Source organism: Girardinichthys multiradiatus, chromosome 10 (assembly GCF_021462225.1).
Source record: "Girardinichthys multiradiatus isolate DD_20200921_A chromosome 10, DD_fGirMul_XY1, whole genome shotgun sequence".
Lineage (NCBI taxonomy): Eukaryota > Metazoa > Chordata > Actinopteri > Cyprinodontiformes > Goodeidae > Girardinichthys > Girardinichthys multiradiatus.
In genome coordinates, this window is record NC_061803.1 from 12,190,815 (window position 1) to 12,212,694 (window position 21,880).

General features: G+C 39.2%; 2 protein-coding genes across 3 annotated transcripts in view; one reads left to right on the plus strand and one right to left on the minus strand.

Moving 5' to 3' along the window:
• Positions 1–3,374: 3,374 nt before the first annotated feature.
• Positions 3,375–21,880, plus strand: part of si:ch73-127m5.1 (neurotrypsin) — a 42,082-nt gene continuing 23,576 nt past the window's right edge. The window contains exons 1-2 of the mRNA XM_047376854.1: positions 3,375–3,683; positions 10,731–10,773. Coding sequence (XP_047232810.1) covers positions 3,585–3,683; positions 10,731–10,773 — 142 coding nt within the window. The 5' untranslated portion in view covers positions 3,375–3,584. The remainder of the gene's footprint in view (positions 3,684–10,730; positions 10,774–21,880) is intronic.
• LOC124875058 (E3 ubiquitin-protein ligase TRIM50-like) lies at positions 14,924–21,554 on the minus strand. 2 transcript variants are annotated; one of them, XM_047376856.1, is made up of 3 exons: positions 21,400–21,554; positions 21,279–21,316; positions 14,924–19,864 (listed from the first exon to the last, which is right to left on the minus strand). In XM_047376856.1, the coding sequence occupies exon 3, from the start codon at positions 19,860–19,862 to the stop codon at positions 18,174–18,176; it is 1,689 nt and encodes a 562-aa protein (XP_047232812.1). In that variant the 5' UTR covers positions 19,863–19,864; positions 21,279–21,316; positions 21,400–21,554; the 3' UTR covers positions 14,924–18,173. The 2 variants fall into 2 exon arrangements, with proteins under 2 accessions (XP_047232812.1, XP_047232811.1); XM_047376855.1 differs by having other exon boundaries at positions 21,279–21,319.

The window sequence follows — 21,880 nt, forward strand, 5'->3', positions numbered from 1 at the left end:
AAAGAGCTGCCAAAATCTCTGCAGACCCCACACACCCTGCACATAAACTGTTTAGAGTTTGACCTTCAGGCCGCCGCTACAGAGCACTGTTCACTAAAACCAGCCGCCACAGAGACAGTTTCTTCCCCCAGGCTGTTTCTCTGATGAACATTCAATAGAGTACAGAACAACAGCATACAGATGTTGCAAATGCACCTTTTCTGTTAGATATGTGTATATTGTACATTGTAAATTGTAAATTTGTATATTCTGTAATGTAGAATATTGCATTGTACATTGTATATTGTAAATTGTAAATTTGTATATTCTGTAATGCAAAAACAGAACAAAAGAGCAAAGTGTACCGGAGTCAAATTCCTTGTTTGTATGCACGAACTTGGCAATAAAGCTGATTCTGATTCTGATCATGTATGTATGTTTAACAGTATGATGATCTTTTTCTGAAATGCTGTGTTAGTTTTACTCCAGATTTAACTGGATGCACACTTTCCAAAGATGTTCACTTTTGTCTCATCAGTTCACAGACTTTTTTTTGTGGAATCTTTTAGCCTACTTCATGTTGTCAGACAGGCTCCAACGGATTTCTGAACCAGGAAGTGATTTGAGTGTTCTAATATCATTAAACCATTGGCATGGTAACGATTTAGACTACTGAATGAAGCCACTATTTAGACGAAAGGACATAAAGAGAATAATAAAAAGTCAAGCTCACAAGAATTAAACTGAAAGTAGGAAATAAACTAGTTAACCTTGAAAAAAAAATCTACAAATACACGGATTTGCTAAAAGTAGAGAGAGAGGTTGGCAAAAAATTTACAATAAAGCCTTTATGCTTAGATCAAAATGTCAGTGAAATTATGTTTTTCTTCTAACCATCGGCTGATTTGTTTCTGACTGCTTCTGCATTTCTATGAATCTGTTCAGACAAGGAATGCTAACAGTAGCTGGAAAAGACCAAGCTGATGCTTTCTCTCTGGCTCAGTTTAACTGTTGAGTCTGTCAGTTGTCTCCTTTTTTTATCTGCACTGAAGGGAAATACATCTCTCTGTTTCATCTTCGTATGCACCGTTTCCAAACAACCCTTTCAGGCAATTTTGTTTGAGTTCTTGTCACTATCTGGCAAATCTTTGTGGTGACGATGCTACTTTTCTGCCAGTTTCAGTTTTGGATCTTTTCTGTGGGGAAAGGTAATCACACAGATGTTTTGTGCAGATACGCAAGCAAAACAAATCAACAGTAAGAGGAAAATATGGAGCGGTTTTCCCTCAGCAGCATAGATGATTTAACATGTACAGTTCTTATGTACTGACATCTCCTCTTGTGGATCAATTTTTACAGTTTTACATGTTTTAATTAATAGATGATGTTGCAGCTAAAGTCCAAACATGCTTATTTAACTTATTCAGTTAATGATTGATCTGTTTCTTAATTCGTAGAAGCAACACATTTTTTCTTATTTTGTTTTGATGCATAAATCTTTCATGAAAAGTCCTGATAAAAGGTAAAAAGCTTCAGCTTTAGGTTGCTGCTGGCATAATGTTTCTTTTAAGCAGGTATTTTGTAATGAGGGCAAATAGACACAGAGAGAGAGAGAGTAAAAAAATACAGCAAATTATTCAATAAAAGCGGGGAGAGGCTTGACTGGGTAAGTGGAGAGACAAAAAGTGCAGCAAAAAGTAGAGAGAAACCAAAAGATTTATTTTATATTTAATAAAACAAACTTATAAATAGTCAGTATTTACAGATCATGACAGATGGTGCTGGAGAAAAACATATTGCCTCCTATAAAACAGTTTTCATACTTGGAAGAGATGGAAAGCTTGGTTTTTATAATGAAAAAGTAAAGAGATCTCCACAGCAGTGCCAGATAATCCAATTTGGTTGAAGTATTGCAGTCCTCCTAACTGCGAAGCTCATTATTATTGCTGATATTGTTCATCTTTTACTTAGTCTGCATCTCTTTCTATGTTAGAATCCAGAATATATCTAATCTCCACAGGAACCTCCCTCAGACCCTCAAGTCTCTCCTTGGTTCATAACAAAAATACTCACTTGTGAAGCTCACCTGAATTCAGGAATCCACTGGTGTAACCTTTAGTCTAGTTTACCTCAACCCACCCGCCTCTCCGCCTTCGCCAACAACCACCAGAGATTAACAAACCTGTCAAAGAAAACAACAATTGAACCACCAAGATGTACCTTGGTGTCCCTAAATAAAATCCAATGCAATTTAACTGCTTTCAGAGGTTGCCTAACTAGTAAATAGAGTACACCTGTGAGTAATTTAGTCTCAGCATGAATCCAGCTGTTCTGTGTAGGCTTTAGGGTTTTGTTAGAGAACATTAATGAGCAACCAGCAACATGCTGACCAAGAATTAGGTGAGGTTATAAAGCAATACACCAGGGTTTGGGCAATCTTATGTAGTGCTGTTCAAGCCATCATCCCAAAAATGGAAAGAGAATGCCACAACTGCAAACCTACCAAGATATGGACATTTTGGTACCATTAATTAGAGAATATTAGGCCCATAGGCCCATGGTAACCGAGGAGGAGCTGCAGAGGTTGACAGTTGAGGTGGGAGAATCTGATAACAACACAGCTATTTGTTGTGCATTATCCAAATCTGGATTTTATAGAAAATTGGCAAGAAGAAAGCTGTTGATGAAAGAAAGTCATTAGACATCCTGTCCGTATTTAGCATGACACCATATAGGGGACACATCAAACATGTGGAAGCAGGTTCTCTGGTCAGATGGGACCAAAATTACTCTTTAACCTACATACAAAATATTTAAATTCACACTTCACCATAGGCACACATTCCCCACAGTGATGCACAATGGTGGTAGCATCATGGTGGTTTAGATCAAAGCACCATGTTAAATTGGTCTAGTCAAAGTCCAGAGCTGGATTCAGTTGAGATGCTGAGGCAAGACCTGGTGTTCACATATGATCTTTGTCTAATCTGAGCTCAAGCAATTTTGCAAAGAAGAATAAGTGGAAAAAAATCTTTAAATGTGCAAAACTGGTAGAGAGACACAAACTATTGGCACATGGGGGCAGAATACAAATGTACACTACACTTTTAAGATTTTTAATGGTAAAATAAATAAATAAAGCCACGCATCAGTGTATAGTTTTCAATTTAGGAAAAATGTCACTTTGTATTAAGTTTTCTGCCGGTGACTGGCAGAGTGGAGCTCTGATTTTACAGTAAAGAGGTCAGTTTTGTGCCAAACTGTCCGCGGCACCTCCTGAGCTGAAGTGACAAACAGGCAGAAATCAATCACTGTCTTCCTCCACCTCACTCTCTAAATGTGCGGGAGAAGAAGGGAGAGAAAGAGAGAGAAAGGTGGGGGGAAGCTTTTGGCAGAGCTTAACACTATTGGATGTCTGTGTTTTCCCTGACGTTCATAGTGCCGCACCCTGAACCTCCCACATCTACATCCTCACTCTGCACGATAAATATATATTTTTTATTTAATTTCCTGCAGCAGTTGGAGGGCAGGAAGGATAACGCTTCGGCACCTTCCCGGACAGGTTTTGAGCCAGACATGGGAGAGGATCCACGGCAACTCGCTCTATGACACGAACACACAGGGCGGGAAGGATGGCTCTCACCAGCCGGGAGATGTTGAGCTTGATCGGAAGCGCCTGCCTCTGGCTGCCGCTGTTTGCGGAGGTACGTAAAGGCTACCTTATTCTGTCTGATGATGATGAGGTGGATTTTCTTCACCCCAACATGGCCTGGTTTTTTTACGGGCTGCTCTTTTTTGTGCTCTATATCCAGAGACAGTCACGCTCTAATAACCTCAACCCATTTTATTGCAATCCTATCTTAATTAGACTGATGATTAGACGGAGATGATTAAAGGTGCAGGAATTTAAGGCTATATGAGGAGGTCTGGATAATGTTATGATTTTATCCTACACAGCACATCCGCCGCTGATCCATGCAGAAGGTATTCCCAACAAAGCAGGTGCAGGTCAGGGCGTTAAGAAGCAGCAGATCCGCATTTTATCCAGTTACTGATGGCATGTTCACAGCTCACTGTACAATTAAACAGACTCATTGATTGTGCACGAAGCCATGCATGGTGGCGGATGAAAGCTCGCACACCTCCTTCCTCTCTCCTCCTCCTCGTCCTCCTCCTCCAGCGGAGGGGGTATCATGACACGGAGCCTTTGGTGGCACCCCTGGTCCACGCAGGTGTTGCAGAGATGAACCCTGCACGGCCCATTGAAGCTTGTCACAGCGATTTGGTCAAAGCCGGACACGTTGCCCCCAGAGAACCGCAGGGGAACAGGTACTTTGTTGGATGCTGTATCTGTTGCTTTTCACTGATTTACGCGAAATAAGGTTCTTTTTTCTTGAGCTCCAAATTTCTGATCTAGGAACAGTCAAAAATATTGGTGACATTAACAATTTCTATTAAATGAATGTAAGTCAAGAATTCCTTAGTTCAAACTTTACTGTTTGTTGATCAGGGTGTCTATGATCTTGTGTTATTGGGGTTTTAAATATGATTTGGCACTCTTCAAAAGGGGAAAGGCAAGTGAACATCTAATGCATGGACAGCAGATGTGTGTTAATCTTTGCAGGTTAGAAAAGGGTTACAAGACGATCGCTACTTTCCAAAACATGCCTATATTTACTGTTAAGTACAGGGGAGGATCTGTGATTCTGTGAGCCTGTTTCCCTTCCAAATGCACTGGGAGCCTTGAGAGTGGCATCTTGGGGTCACCAAGTCCCCATGACAAGGACTTATTTTAGGGCTTTTTGTACACATCTTCATCTGGGGTGCCAACAATACTGGGGGGCTCTTTATAACCTGCACTGAATAACGTTCCTTGTTTTTCACAAAATTTCAGTATGCCTGATGTGCTATGAACAAACAACACAACATGTCAGTAAAATCCATTTATTGGCACACAAAAGTTAATAAAATCATTTTAAATGCTGCATGTTATCATATTCATTTAATTATGAAAATAACGAGATAAAAGGTAGAGATAATTTCAGAAACAGCACGGTGAGCATCACTGGAGGGTCTTTCAACCCTGATTTCAAACAGATACGCTTGCAGTTTATTAGCCTATGCCTACCTCTGCAGAAGAGGGTTTGCGTGTTTGCATGGCCATGCAGTGGGCGCAGCTGTGAGACATCACAACAGATTACCGCCATAATCAAGCCGAGGGATTGACATGAATGGAACCCGTGTTTTACGACCACAGGTCACCAGTTCCTGCTTGGAAATCATTAGACGTGGCGGGTTCCCCTGGGAGATCTTTGCATGTTAGTTTTGTAGCATATTTGCAAGGGCATGGTTAGAAAATGATTGTGGGGGGAACAGACTTAGACCAGCACTTTCACTGAGCAGGAACTGAAACTGAACTTTTTCATTGTTTCTCTTGTCTGGCATTTAGGATAAATAGTAAATATCTTCTGTCTCTGCTAGGGCTGAACAGTATCAATATCACAAAGGATTTCTTGGACTGCAATATTGGGTGGGCTTTTATACTTAAAGGGCAATGTAGCCATCCTCTGCAAGCCAGTGGTACAGCTGGCCAACTGGATGGACTCCCACTGCGGCATATACCCACAGTTCCAAGTACCACCATTCAGGGAGACATTTTAAATAGAGTTGCTCCGATCCAGAATATTTGGGTTCCAATTTGATAGTATCTAAATTTATATGTCTGCTGATATCGATAGTTTCTGATTCAGAACACTTTTACTTTAACATTTAGTGGTGTCTTTGTCCTTGTCTTGTCAGCAAATATGATAAGAAAACACAAACAGCATTCTCAGCCATACAACTGCAGCTTGTGCCCATACCTTCAGTAGTACAAATATTTATAACATTCATAATTATATAATGAGGCTTAGAGCCATCGTTTCTTGTTTGTATAAACATAGTGCTACATAGCAGCTAAGTCTGATAATAGACTGCTGAGAGTAAGGATGGTGATGTGGGCCACAAAGGACTTTACAACAGTAGTTTAAAAATGGCTGCCGCTCTCAACCTTGTAGCTTTATTGGGGTGCAAATATTGCCAAAGAGGTCAGAAAAGATTGAGCAAAGTCACAACAAGCAGCTCATTAAAATAGCTGTTTCCTATTTTGATGAAACAAAGCCAGGAGCACACCATGGTGATGATCTTTAGATTGTTTTTACAAAATCTTTTCAGGGATTTGCACAGCTAGCATCACTAACTGTAATAATGGCCTTCCCTCCTCCAAATATACCATGTTTCCTCTTCAAGTTTCATTGCTGTAACAATCCAGCCTAGCTGCCACCACTGCAAACATTTGCAGAACACCCTTAACAAATAACTATATTGTATTTTGTCATTTAGTTCTCACTCTGCAGCAGCAGATAGTCCACTGATTGCAGGCTCTGAGGATGTCTTTTAACTTTATTCTGCCAAATCTACAAAGCATATCTATGATATACAGTACTTGAAACATCTGTTTTATATAATCTTTTCTTCAAGAGTGCAACAATTATTTTGGTGGCTAGAATGTAATCAGTCAAAATAACTACCTTTGAAATTGTTTTGTAAGTGAGTAACTTATTGAAAAAAAAAAAAGAAATACTGCTACCAGTTGTTTTACTGCACCGTACTTTTTGCTTCTACTTGAGTAATATTATTTTCAGGTAACTATACTCTTACTTGAGTAAATTTCTGGCTACTTTTTCGCCAAAAACTGCACCTAAAGGGGCTGGGGAATGAAACTGAAACACCTTTCATGTTAGTGTGGGAGGTTTCATGGCTAAATTGGACCAGCCTGGTAACCAGTCTTCATTAATTGCACATTGCACCAGTAAGAGCAGAGTGTGAAGGTTCAATTAGCAGGATAAGAGCACAGTTTTGCTCAAAATATTGAAATGCACACAACATTATGGGTGACATACCAGAGTTCAAAAGAGAGTTATGGTGTGGAGGAGCCCCAAAGAAGCGTACCACCCAGACTGTTGCATGCCCAGAGTGAAGCATGGGGGCAGATCAGTGATGGTTTGGGCTGCCATATCATGGCATTCCCTTGGCCCAATACTTGTGCTAGATGGGTGCGTCACTGCCAAGGACTACTGAACCATTCTTGAGGACCATGTGCATCCAATGGTTCAAACATTGTATCCTGAAGGCGGTGCACCAATACACACAGCAAGACTGGTGAAAGATTGGTTTGATGAACATGAAAGTGAAGTTGAACATCTCCCATTGCCTGCACAGTCACCAGATCAAAATATTATTGAGCCACTTTGGGGTGTTTTGGAGGAGCGAGTCAGGAAACGTTTTCCTCCACCAGTATCACGTAGTGACCTGGCCACTATCCTGCAAGAAGAATGGCTTAAAATCCCTCTGACCACTGTGCAGGACTTGTATATGTCATTTCCAAGACGAATTGATGCTGTATTGGCCGCAAAAGGAGGCCCTACACCATACTAATAAATTATTGTGGTTGAAAACCAGGTGTTTCAGTTTCATTGTCCAACCCCTGTACTTCCTGGAGCCACTTTTCCCTCTAGCAGACTTTATCCCATTTCTCAACATGAGCGACAGTCTATGGAGAAGTATATTAACGAGTCCCTCTCTGCAGGTTTAATTCGGCCAACCTCTTCACCCCTAGGTGCAGGTTTCATTTTGTTAAGAAGGATAGTTCTTTGCGACCATGCATTGATTACCGGGGATTAAACAACATCACCATTAAGAATAGTTCCCCTCTTCCACTGCTTTCTTCTGCTTTTGAGCCTGTACGTGAGGCCACAGTTTCATTGTCCAACCCCTGTACATGTTAAAGTGAGACTTCTTGTATGTACCCAAGCTTCATTTTTCTAATGTTACTTTCTATCTGCTGAGTCCTTCAGAGGCCAATTAAACAGTTTATTTTGCCTTTTGAAGTACTTTGCATCTTTTTAACATATACATTACCAACTGTAAGTACTGGTTTCAAAAGCTTTTTGTTGTGAAATAAATGTATTTGCCTATGGTTCTTCTGCATGAATTTCTTATTTTGTTGTGATGTTATTTAGTTTTACTAATGTCTTATTCTTTAAAATACTATCCTCTGCACATAACGTTTTATTATTCTCTGACTTTTACATCATTTTGTACAAATTAAATCAGATTTTATCTAACAATTACACAGCACTTAAGTACCCTCTTTACTTGAGTAACTCCAAATTGTACTTTCAGAGAAAAATGAAAAACAAGCTTTGTCCTGCAAGTTCTTAAAATATTGTCTGTTTGACTACCTTCTGTTTGAAGCAAAGATTAACATGCTTGAGCGTCTCATATTTTTAGTGTTTGGTCTTCCACATAACAGTTAATTGATTTGCCAGCTGTTTTTAGGTTCAGTAAGTACAGGGTGGCCTGGCTTCAGTGGATGTGGGGGTCATAGGCACCCCAGAGCCACACTTGGATCTGTCCCTGTGTATGTTGCAATGCATGTGTGTGCACTGTGTTAAAGTTGGACGGTTATGGGTAGGAACAGTGAGCAAAGATCACCTGTGTGAAGGTGACGCAGGTTGTATTTCATTGCTGCAGTTATTCCATAGAGGGGATTGTGTCCTTGTGTGTTAGTATCTCAATGACCTTAGAGCTGATCTCACAAATAAAAAACACTCATACATCAAAGTTGTATAACATCTGGTGCTTTCCCCTGCTGCTGTGTGACCTTGCTTTGTGCAGTAAATATCTTTACCTCCATAGCTTGTCAAGTTTTCGCTAGACGTGATGATGCAGTAACACATATTCAAAAAATTAATCACAAAAGCTTTCAGAGCTTTTTAAAACAAATTAGGAGAGACCTAACAGAATAGCCTAGTATGCAGAATAAAGGGGCAAGCCATCCCTCCATCCAGGAGTACAGGTCTAGGGTCAGGAAAATGGCAGCTAACATCTGCAGACCCCACACATCCTGGACACAAACTGTTTAGACTTTAACTTCGGGTCGGCGCTACAGAGCGCTATTTGCGGGAACCAGCCGCCGCAGAAAAAGTTTGTTTCCCCAGGTTGTCTCTCTGATGAACTTACAGCCTATGCCTTACAGACTTTTTTTTCTTCTCTTTATATCATGGCCGTATATACACATACATGTGCATACTCCTTTTATCCTTAATTTTATTTCCTTTGAAATGAATATATATATATATAATTTGTGTCTGTACGCTGTGAGCGCTTGACACCAAATTCCTTGTTTGTGCACACAAACTGCCAATTAAGCTGATTCTGATTATTATAACAGAAATTGTACTAGTTTTTCATTCTCTGCTAATGAATCTTGACAAAATCAAAACATAAGGTCAAGAATGATTCAGCTCCCCACTTATAGCACAAAAGCTTTATTTACCAAGAATATGACAACTAAAGTAAATCAGTTCCACACCGAATGTAAAGTTCTAACAAAATAAAAATTATGGCTTATAAAGTGCTTTGAGTTTACAATTATTATATTTGGCTGAAAATTGGAGCAGACAAGGACAGATGAAATGCAATAAATCAGTTTCATTTTTGTGCATCAAAGCCATGGCCAAACTGACAACCTGTGTGCCAGTTTGTGTCATTCCTTGAAATTAGTGACATTTTTTTGCTTTTTTAGCCTGAAAACACACTGTGACATTGGGTGTTTTGAAAGATAACCCATATGTAAAAGAAAATCAAAAATGATAAAAGCTGGTGCTGATGCAAGATTAATTTAATTTTTTTTTGTCTTTTATGCTTTTGTTTTGAGCTTCAAATCAACTCCACTGAAGCTTTACTGCTGTTTATTAACTGGAAAAGAAATTATATTTTCAGAAGAATCTAGCATTTAGAACATTCTCTGTGAAACTCGACAATAATTTTTTTTATATGCCTATAATTATTTTTGGAGAATTTGATAAAGCAGTACAATATGCAGTGTGGGAAGGTGCCAAGCCCTGCTGGAAAAATGATATCAGCATCTCCATAAAACTTGTCAGCAGAAGGAAGCATGAAGTGCTCTGAAATCTCCTGGTAGATGGCTGTGTTGACTGCAGATAAAACTCAGTGGACCAACAGTAGCATATGACATGGCTCCCGAAATCATCAATGACTTTGCCTTTCCACTCTTCCTCCAGACTCTGGGACATTAATTTCTAAATGAAATGCAGATTTACTTTTATGTGAAATGAGGAATTTGGACCATTGAGCAACAATCCAGTTCATTTTCTCCTTAGCCCAGGTAAGATGGTTCTGATATTGTCTCTGGTTGGAGTGGCTTAACACAATAGTAGTCTATGTCTTGGAGTCAGGGCTCCAGCTTTAGTTAGGGTTGGATATAGGGCTCTGTGAACAACCAACTTCTTTTGCAAGGAGCTTTGATGGCTTACCCTACTTGAGGAGGGTGTCAATGTCTGTCTGCTCATAGCTGTAAAGTCAGTTCTCTTGGCCATGATTGTGATGGCCAGAATAAAACAATCCTCTTTATTGGTCTCTTGAGCACTGAACTTGGGGTTTTAATTAGCTGTGACCCATAATAATAAACAATAAATATATTACCAAGTGTGTGTGATGAATCGAGTTTCCTGAAGCAAATGAACTTTTGGATTGTATTCACATAGTAAGATGCAGCTATTTCATTTCCTCTCCTGCCAGTGCCCTAATTTTCCGACAAAATGTGCAAGAACCTAATATGTTCTGTTTTTTCTCTTGAAAAGGGATAACCCCTACAGGTCTGTTTATCTTTATATCTCTGTTTGCAGATGGTGGCCCAGGACAGCTACCTAAACGAGGTGCAGAACTCAGGTAGGCAGGAAATGATCCATCCCTCCATCCATTTCTCCACTTGCTTCTCCTACGCTTACAGTTTCTGCCTTCCTCTCCATTTTATCCCACATTCTGACTCAGACAGCATAAAAGCACATCTACAGATGCCTCTTCTTGTCTTAAATCTTCCCCTCTTCACAGCCTGCACCCCTCTGCCCCTCATTTAATTTTCTTCCTGTGCGTCCCTGAGAGGATCGGGAGCCATAGTGGTGATGATGATGGGGGTGGGGTGATGAGCTCCTCCTTCTCGGGTTTAATATCTGTGTTTTTACACCACGGTGACAAATGAGGGAAGTTTATGCTAAATGCATTTTCAAACCCACCATCCGTCAGCAGCTTCAGCCTTCTCGTCACGGGAATGCCACCTCAGTATTACAAAAACCCTTCAGCACCTGAGTAGAATACATATGGAACAAAAAGCCTTCAAATGTTAAACAAAACCTAATTAAAACCTGGTGTAAATTATCTAATTTAGTCATTAGTTTGATGTTTGTGAGGAAAATGCCATCGTCATGCACACACACACGCTGACTCCAAGCCTGCGAGTGTGAACCGTGTCAAATGCTCATTGTGGCTGGGAAATGGATTATGAGAGCTGGGAGGCTGAGCGTTCCCAAGGCAATGGGCAGAATATGGCTGTCGTGGCAGTGAGGAGCGCTGCGGGTGTTGGGATGAATAAAAGAGGCTGAAGTAAAATGATGCATAGAGACACATAGAATGGAATTTGGTTTATTTGATGTTTTTTAGGTTCTTAATATTGTATTAAGATAAATATAAGTTTTCTTACAATTAAACAGCAAAATATGAGCAGAGCTCTTCATTTAAATATAAAAACAGTACAGTTTAAAAACATAAATATAAATAGTTTATGTCACATATATGTTGAACTTGAAGGATTAGGCACAAATCTATGCAAGATTCTCATAGTAAATACAGTACAGACCAAAGGTTTGGACACACCTTCTCATTCAAAGAGTTTTCTTTATTTTCATGACTATGAATATTGTAGCTTCACACTGAAGGCATCAAAACTATGAATTAACACATGTGGAATTATATACTGAACAAAAAAGTGTGAAACAACTGAAAATATGTCTTATATTCTAGGTTCTTCAAAGTAGCCACCTTTTGCTTTGATTACTGCTCCGCACACTCTTGGTATTCTGTTGATGAGCTTCAAGAGGAAGTCACCTGAAATGGTTTTCACTTCACAGGTGTGCCCTGTCAGGTGTAATAAGTGGGATTTCAAGCCTTATAAATGGGTTTGGGACCATCAGTTGTGTTGTGCAGGAGGTGGATACAGTACACAGCTGATAGTCCTACTGAATAGACTGTTAGAATTTGTATTATGGCAAGAAAAAAGCAGCTAAGTAAAGAAAAACGAGTGGCCATCATTACTTTAAGAAATTAAGCTCAGTCAGTCCGAACAATTGGGAAAACTTTGAAAGTGTCCCCAAGTGCAGTCACAAAAACCATCAAGTGCTACAAAGAAACTGGCTCACATGAGGACCGCCCCAGGAAAGGAAGACCAAGAGTCACCTCTGCTGCGGACGATAAGTTCATCCGAGTCACCAGCCTCAGAAATCGAAGGTTAACAGCAGCTCAGATTAGAGAACAGGTCAATGCCACACAGAGTTCTAGCAGCAGAAACATCTCTAGAACAACTGTTAAGAGGAGACTGTGTGAATCAGGCCTTCATGGTAAAATAGCTGCTAGGAAACCACTGCTGAGGACAGGCAACAAGCAGAAGAGACTTGTTTGGGCTAAAGAACACAAGGAATGGACATTAGACCAGTGGAAATCTGTGCTTTGGTCTGATGAGTCCAAGTTTGAGATCTTTGGTTCCAACCACCGTGTCTTTGTGCGGCGCAGAAGAGGTGAACGGATGGACTCTACATGCCTGGTTCCCACCGTGAAGCATGGAGGAGGAGGTGTGATGGTGTGGGGGTGCTTTGCTGGTGACACTGTTGGGGATTTATTCAAAATTGAAGGTATACTGAACCAGTATGGCTACCACAGCATCTTGCAGCGGCATGCTATTCCATCCGGTTTGCGTTTAGTTGGACCATCATTTATTTTTCAACAGGACAATGACCCCAAACACACCTCTAGGCTGTGTAAGGGCTATTTGACCAAGAAGGAGAGTGATGGGGTGCTGCGCCAGATGACCTGGCCTCCACAGTCACCGGACCTGAACCCAATTGAGATGGTTTGGGGTGAGCTGGACCGCAGAGTGAAGGCAAAAGGGCCAACAAGTGCTAAGCATCTCTGGGAACTCCTTCAAGACTCTTGGAAAACCATTTCAGGTGACTACCTCTTGAAGCTTATCAACAGAATGCCAAGAGTGTGCTGAGCAGTAATCAAAGCAAAAGGTGGCTACTTTGAAGAACCTAGAATATAAGACATATTTTCAGTTGTTTCACTCTTTTTTGTTCAGTATATAATTCCACATGTGTTAATTCATAGTTTTGATGCCTTCAGTGTGAAGCTACAATATTCATAGTCATGAAAATAAAGAAAACTCTTTGAATGAGAAGGTGTGTCCAAACCTTTGGTCTGTACTGTATACGGATAGAGGATATAGACTCAACGTTTTATCACTATAATTTGTGGCTTTCATGGAAAGAATGATAAAAGCGACGATAAAAAGTATCTCAAAATTCATTATGATAATCCTGATCTTTTTTGCAATACATCTGTTCCTTGATATACAGTCAAGAGTCCAACGAACCCAAGTACTGCTGTAAAAACAAAACACACTATCAAATAGAGTACCATAGTAATTTAAGTATGCTAAACAGTACACTATAACTTTTTGTGCTTCTTTTTTTTTAAAGATTAATTTTGATTTACAGGTACACATAAAGATAGTGAAAGAAAACAGGTGACTGTGCAAAAGTACATCTTAAATTTAGAAACAAAAACCACAAACTTCACTGTATTTGATTAGGATTTTATGCAAAAAACTAACACAAAGTTGAGCATGAAGGTTACGTAAAAGGAAAATGATGCATGGTTTACAATTTTTTTAGAAATAAAAATCTAGAAGGTGTGGCATGCATTTGTGTTCTCAGTAAATATTTAGTTGAACCCTTCCAGTAACGCTTCAAGACTTTCAGGGTATGTCTTTACCAGCTTTGAACACTTAGAGATTAACATTTTTGCCCATTGTTCTTTGAAAAACAGCTCAAGCTCAGCTTGACTGGACGGAGGGCATCTGTGGACATACATTTTCAAGTCTTGTCACATTTGATGTAGGTCTGGACTTTGACTAGGCCATTCTAATACATAAATATGCCTTGGTCTAAACCGGGCATTCTTAAACTTTTTATGAGTAACACCATAGGAAATTTTATGCTCTCCAAGTAGCCCCTTAATGAGATCATTTTCAAACAGAGCAATAGCCAAGCTTGTACTTTTTCAGCAGTTTTTTCTTTTTTAATATTAACATATTAAATATTGCTCATGTTATCTTATGTTTGGATCTCTGCAGCTCTTCCAGAGTTACCACAGGCATCTTGGCCATTTTAACCCTGCTTTAAATTTCGCCACAGTTTTCTCCCTGACCTGCCTGCCTTTTTCATCGGTCTACATGATGCTGTTTGTTCGCTAATGTTCTCTAACAAACCTCTGAGGCCTTCACAGAACAGCTGGATTTATTCTGAAATTAAATCACACACAGATGGAGTGTTTATAAATTGGGCGACTTTTGAAGGCACTTAGATATTGCATGCTGGAATCTTGTATCCACCTTCTTAAAATGTTTTTTAAGCCATGATATACTTTGAAACCGGGATTAAAACAAACTCTAACAAACTAATTTTCACTTTGAGGTAAAGCTGAAAATAATTAATATTTCTCTTTTATGTAGCTTGTTACTAAAATTCATTTTGAGGTAAACATCAAAATTCTGAAACGTGAGGATCATTAAAACAAATAAAAAAACACATTTTATTGCCTGTTTTAAAAGTATCTGGAAACTCCACGTGTTTCATTTTTCTTTTCTGTTCTACTGTGAAATATCAAAATATAAATGCTGGACCTAAAACTGCAACTAGACGCCTCAAAATTGTGAGCCGAAGAGGCAAAATAAACCCAAAGAGAAACAGAAAGAGGCACTGAAATATCATCAATTTTATACAAAGAAACTAGAGCTTCTTGCTTTTTTATTAGTTCACATGCTGACATTTCCATACAGATAATAAGATAGATTAAGTCATGTTTTAAACATTTAGTCAAACAAAAAAAAACATAAATAAATTAGGATTAATATTAAAATGAAAACAAATATTTAAAGGGAAATATTGCAGTATCTGCTAAATCTGTCCAAATGTTATTAGATTTATTATTAACATGTAATTTAATCAAAAAACAGCATTGTGACAGTGACTTTTTTTACAGCTCTCTACCCGACTTCACCAAGTTCAGTTGTTTAATATTTTAAAACCATGTACTTTGTTAACTCACCCACTTACAGTTAAAGATGCATTATTAATGAAGTCGGTAATGTTTGCAAACATTTACCTCATTCTGTGTAAATATCTGTCTTCAGTTTGTGCTGAACTATTGGTCCTTTCTCTTCTTTGCTGCCGTTGAAGCTGCACTAAATGTGAATTTTTAGAGGGAAATTAAAATGATGAAGATAAAGGTGCAGCCTAATCTGCCTTTTGGGGAAGACTGGTCAGATTTATCAACCTGATAATCTGACATCTTTTTCTTTGATCTCTTCTCAAGCTGGAGATTGAATATTTTGGGTTTCCTCCAGACATAAACTCAGTTTCAGTTTAATTTTGGATTTACATTTGGGATAATTGGAGGAACAACTGGTAAATGGAATATTACATTTTAGAGATGTTCACAAATGCACAAAAATGCAATTAAAAGTAAGGAGGCTTGCTGAATTTTATTTTTTTGTCTGTGCTTAATATCCAATCCTGCTCAAGTTCAATATGTCCCTTTGTCAGTTCTCATCCCAATTTCATTCTTATTGTCTTTTCATCCCTTCCTACTCCAATTTCAAACCTGCAAACAAACCATTTCTTACCCATATACTTAAACCATCCTCCCCCTGCTGGCATATTTTATTTATTTGAGACATACTGTATATAACCACATTTGTTTACATGAGGTTATAGCAAATATAATAGTGTTGTCAACGTAAGTATAAGACGTCCCCACCTGGTCCGTATGAAACCTCCCTCTGCAGGTTGCAACCCACAAAATCGGGCTATGAAATGACCAAACTGCAGGACTACGAAATGGTTAAGAATGCACAGATTTAAATTATTTCATTTTTTAATTAAAAAAATTGCATCTGATGTAGTAGAGATAAAAACAATGCGACTGACTGGCTGTAACTCATCTGAACAGTGGGGTTCCTGCATCTCAAAGGATAAATAAAATAAATTTCATAAAATATGAAAGTAAGACGAGTTTCTTTTATAGACAGCCTTAACTTTAATTTTAGTTTTTAGTCTTTGTGGTAATAAAAAGTGTGGTATGACACCAGAGGACATAAGTGGTGGCATCAGGAGTGAAGCGATGCGTGATCAGACAGTTACTGGGGTCCAAACAATCAAGATACTGAGTTAAGGTCACCAGACCTGGAGAATACCTGAAGGCCACTACTTGACAGAGACTGATAGGAGTACCATGAGGTGAGGTGGTTTTGGTGGTGCAGTTGTCCGGCTGATCTTTAACGTTTGTTGCTTCCCTTTGATTATTGTTTGAGCCTCAGTGACATTTGTGTTCTCCACACATTGATGTCTGAAGCATTTACAAATGCTTACAATACTTAACTTTTTTCGTGACTTTATTTACAAAGGTGTTGGTCTCTAAATAAATCAATCACAGTAAGAAATAAAACACAATCTGCAAATAGTTTCAGAAGCAAAGAAACATATCCATGCTTCCTTACAATCCATGTAGAAAGTTGCAGCATCTGGAAATTTTCTACAAAAGGCTGTGTTGGGAGCCTTGGGAAAAATGTGTAAAAAACAATAAACTAAAAAAAGTTTTTTATTGCAGGAGCAAATGTATAAAAATCCAAGCTTTAATCTGAGGACATTTATTCAAAAAAATCCCATGTTTAGAAATAAATGTTTTTAATAAATCCACTGGTGGCACAGTTATTGGTAACCGTAATAATCCCTTTAAAATAAACCTAACCAAACCATTTTCTTTTAATTATACTTTACTTTTTAATGGAAATATCTGTTGGTAATACAGGCTTAAAATTTTACCATAATTGCTTTGTTGTATTTACTTTGATGAGGATAAAACATTTTAATTGGTGTAGGTTTGGCTATAAATCCTTCACTCTATGTTGTCAGAACCCAACAAACACAGCTTTGAAAAATAAAACTAACCAATTATTAGGTTAAATCAGTACACCGGTGCCATTAAATAGTGTAATATTATATTTTTAAATTTAATAATACTCTCATGGAAAGAGTCGTTCAAACAGTTTGAGTATCAATCCCAACCATTCTGTCAGATTTGGGGGTCAGTAAAAATTAATGACAGTTTAATGTTATCACGATAAATCAAAAGTCCCACTTTTAGAGGATGATAAAGAAGGCTAAAAAAGCTCACGAAGCTCACTGTTAGAGAAATGCAACAAAACATCTCCATAACAGCCTTTACCTCGTGTTTGCATGCAGACTGTTTTTTTTTTTTAGGAAAAACCCTTTTCTGTCCTACCATCACAAGTGTAAACCTTTCCAAATGCTACTAGAAACGCGTGCTTTGGTGAAATGAAAAACACTCCAGGCGGGCCTGGTGTGAAACAAAGGATAAATATGTGAAAATGAACCTTCTGCACAAGTACGGTGGATAATGAGTAATGCTGTGGGCCTGTCTGTTGGATTTCATGGCATTATGAACTGAAAATGGGTCATCATTGGGTCCTTCGGCAGGAAAATGATCCAACACATTTGGTCAAATAAACAGAGAAAGCCAATGATTTCGTTAACAAAAAACTTTCCTAACCTTAAGATTTTTTAAGTGAGAGAGATTTTTATATTGCAACAAAATATGAATTTATTAAAAGGGTTTTCAGTCATTACCAGGACAGCCTTTTGTGTGTTTGATAGTGATTTGGACATTGTGTTTATTTTTTCGGCCCTTGGACACCAATTCTTTCTTTTGCTGACACCCAAAGATTACTGTTTAAAGAAACCTCCCAACAAAATATAGGAGAAGCAAGGAAAATACCAGCAGAGAATTGTGGGCACGCATAAAAAAACCTACACTTAAAGCTTACATCTGAACCGGACCTTGGTGAAAGAATGCGAGGGATTTTGCTTTTGGAAATATTCTCCGTATGCTGCCTTTTGAAAACAGTTTTGTTTCAAAGAACTGATCTCTAAATACTCTGTTCATTCTGTAGAAGAAATTGGAACAATTATCATTGGATCCAGATTTGAACCATACTCATTGTCGCAGGGATTAAAGTACGGATACAGCTCCTCTGTAAATAAACACTCAGTAAAAGAGTAAATCGGTGCCGCTCTGACTACATCAATGAACGATACTTGACCTCTGTCACAGTCAACAAAAACCCCGACATGCTCCACTTTCCCTACGTATACCGGCTCGCCCGGAGAGCTAAAGGTTTCAAACTTATCTAACAGGAACCAGATGGCCCATAGTCTGGAGCTTGGACTCCGAATTATTGCCCCAGTTTTTTGGAGCGACGCCGTTGCCACGCCCAGACACCACTCAGTCTTCTGACCCACGTGAACCTCAAAGTAAAACCTGCAAGAAGAAAAGCCTCTCCGCCCCACAACGGCAAGATGTTCAGTGAACATGTTGGGTTCCATCCTAGTCTGGTGTCCCCATAGACCCGTGCCGATGTTGTACCACACTTGCTTCCCGTCAGCGGATAAGCTAAGCATGGGGTGAGCTGTGTCAGGATCCAGTACGATGTTCACCTCGTACTGCCGCATGTACCTGAGCGCCATCTCGTTTGATGTGTCTGTGCTGTTTGAGAATCTGTTGATTTCCTCGTTTAGTTTTCCCAGTAAGGCCAGTAGCTGAGATATTGAGCTTGTCACTGATTTATGCATGTGCTGCACCTGCAGGTGCCTGTTGAAGCTGTATGTGGACAGGTCCATGGTCTGTGGCAGGAGGGACTGGTTTGGGTACCTCTGGAGAAAACACACCTGGTCTTTAATCTCCTTTAGTTCCCCTAACTTCTTTTCTGTCTCCATCAAACCAGAAATCTCCTTCTCTATGTCTGTAATGAACCCCTTTGCCTGTTCCTCGGCTGTTTTCTGCGTCTCCTCGACCACCTTGATGAGTTCCTCCTGGGTCTTCTTGATATCAGACACCAACTTTGTTAGATCCCGAGTGCTGTTTTCTATCATCCTTTTTGTTTCTGATTCACTTTGTATGAGCGACTCTGTCGTGCTTTGGAGCTTCTGCATCCTTTCTTGAATCATCCGCTGCACCTTGGCCTCAGACTGCCCCAGCTGATACGTCATATCATCGTATCCCCTCTGCACAGTAACCACTTCGTGGCTCGTGTGTCGCGAGCCAACGCAGAAGTCACAAAGCACTGAGTTGTCATTTCTGCAGAACAGCATCATCAGCCTGTGATGCTTCCGGCAGATCTTGTCCCCTACATTCATCAAGGGTTCAATCAATCTGTGTCTCTTTAGTTCAGAAGCTATAAAATGCGACTCTAGATGACTGCCGCAGTATGAAGTGACACAGTCCAGACAGGATTTCACCGCTTGGTTCGTACAGATGTCACACCGCACCTCGCTGCCAGAGCTGATCTGCTGCTGCCCTGCTGACCTCTGGGTGGGAGTGTCAGTCACATGAAGAGACATGAACTGTGACAACATATCTGCAATGAAGATATTGACCTTAAGGTTGGGTCTGCTTGTGAAATCCTCCTTACAGATAGGACACTGGCAGGCAGGTATGGTGTCCCAGTAGGACATAATACAGGACATGCAGAAGTTGTGTCCACAAGGAGTAGAAACTGGTTTAGTGAAGACGTCAAGACAGATGGGACAAAGCAAGTGTTCCTCGGTTATGAGACTTCCACTGGATGCCATTTCTAAAAAACACAAAGAAAAATTACATTAACATATTATGTCAAATATATCAGCTCTAGCGATGAAGTAGTCAGGCCTTTTCTGGCTCATGCAGTCAGGCTTAGAGGTCTGACCTGCTGATTCAGATTTTAACTTAAAAATGTGCTGCATGTTATTTGTAAGAGGTAATTTTGAATCCTTTTTTCAGTATTTGACCATCCGGTGACCATGTTAAAAGCTGATCAAGAGAAAAACAGATCTCTGGCTGACTGACTGGTGCATCTCGAGTCAGTTCTTAAAACCATAATACAATAATATCCTCTTGCAGCTGTTCTTGTTCTTTGACGCACCTTCCACTGAATATTTAGATTTCAGTGAAAGCCGTGTCAAATTAAAAATGTTCATTGCAGAATAGACATGGATCAGTACTAGATTTTTACGGTTTGTCAACCTTGAGTAAGAATATTATCGTTTTATGATACCATAGTATTAAAATAAAGATTTAAAGCAAAAACTTTCCTAATTGCATGCATTTTAAACAAGGCAATCACTAATTATACTGATGCTAACATGCTAAATATGAAATATTACTATAGATGCACCAATCAGGCTTTTCCTGCTGATACCAATTTCCAGTCTCCTTTGACCTGCCAGTTTTTGATTGAGATGAATATTTTAAAATTATTTCAATAAAGACTTTAACACATAAATGTGAAACAACGTGTTTTGCTGGAAATTAAGCAAGTTCTTAGTTGTAATGATATTTACAAATTGGAGCTCATCATGGGAAAATTCTCTGATTCAAAACTCTGTGGTCGATTGATTGGTGCATCTCTAATCACGGTCTAACAGTTCTAATGTGGTTTAGTTATACTTCTTCTGGTTGTAATACATAAACATAAGAGGACAAAATATTAATTAGTTACCGCCTGAAGTTAGTAGTACATTATGAGTACTTAATGCACTTTACTGTTTTTCATAAAGTGACCGAAGTACAACAAACTAACTGTAGCTTGTTAATTATTGAGGTTTTCTGCTTGCATAACTAGCCTCCAGTCTGTTGTTTAACAGACATTTCTCTTTGAAGTTTATGGTTAAAACATGACAAAATTTGATATGCTTTGGGAAGGCAATGTGTGTCTTTGTGAAAGAATACCTAGTAATAGAGTGCCATTAAATGGTCTGTTACTGGACTGAAGGTGAGTGAAAGCCACTTAAAAGAAACAGAAAATCCATCGGGACCTTTTCCAAGGAGTACAGGTGAAGAAATATTTATTTCTAGTACATATGTCAGTAAAGGTTTTTTGCACTGCTCCATTCCGGGATAAAAAAAAAAACCTCTGTTTTATGTTTACCGGATTACATGAAAAAAAAAAACTACACAAATCTGACACTGCATTTCCTACATGTAACTAACCACTGCATGTCACTTTTTACCTCGTATCCAAGTGTAGTCTTGACTTTAAAAGGTTCAGCTGCTGGAAATAGAGAAAGACTGGGAATTAGATTGTTTACACAACAGCTGAGTCTCTGGTAAGGATGACGTGTCTCAGCTCACCTCTTCTGCTGGATATCTGTTGTTTAAAGTTGTGCAACCATCCCCACAGTGTGCAGAGGCCGAACTTAAAGAACTGAACAAGAAAACAAGGAGTTCTGTAGTTAAAGTACGTGTGCCGTTGAGGGACTGGAGTATCTCTTAACAGAATATTTCTTTCTCAGCCAGCCTAGTTTACTTTCTATTTCCTGCACCACGCCTCTTAAAGGGACAGGCACTTGTTTTTTTGTGTGAAGCTTTCTCAAGTTAGGGCTTCTTGTTTTACTTTGAGCACCTTGTGTTAATCATCAGTGTTGATAGTTTCCAGTTTTTCTTCAGCAGTTTTATTTAGACTTTCTGACTTTTACTCCTCTCTTTGTCATCATCCAAACTGAGCCAAGTGTGCGTCAGTTTGTGTGTTTGCTGCAGTCAGGCAAAACCTTTTGGATATGTGGGCCTGTATGTGTGTTGCAGTTTGGTGGGCTTTTGAACTTGTAACCGGGTG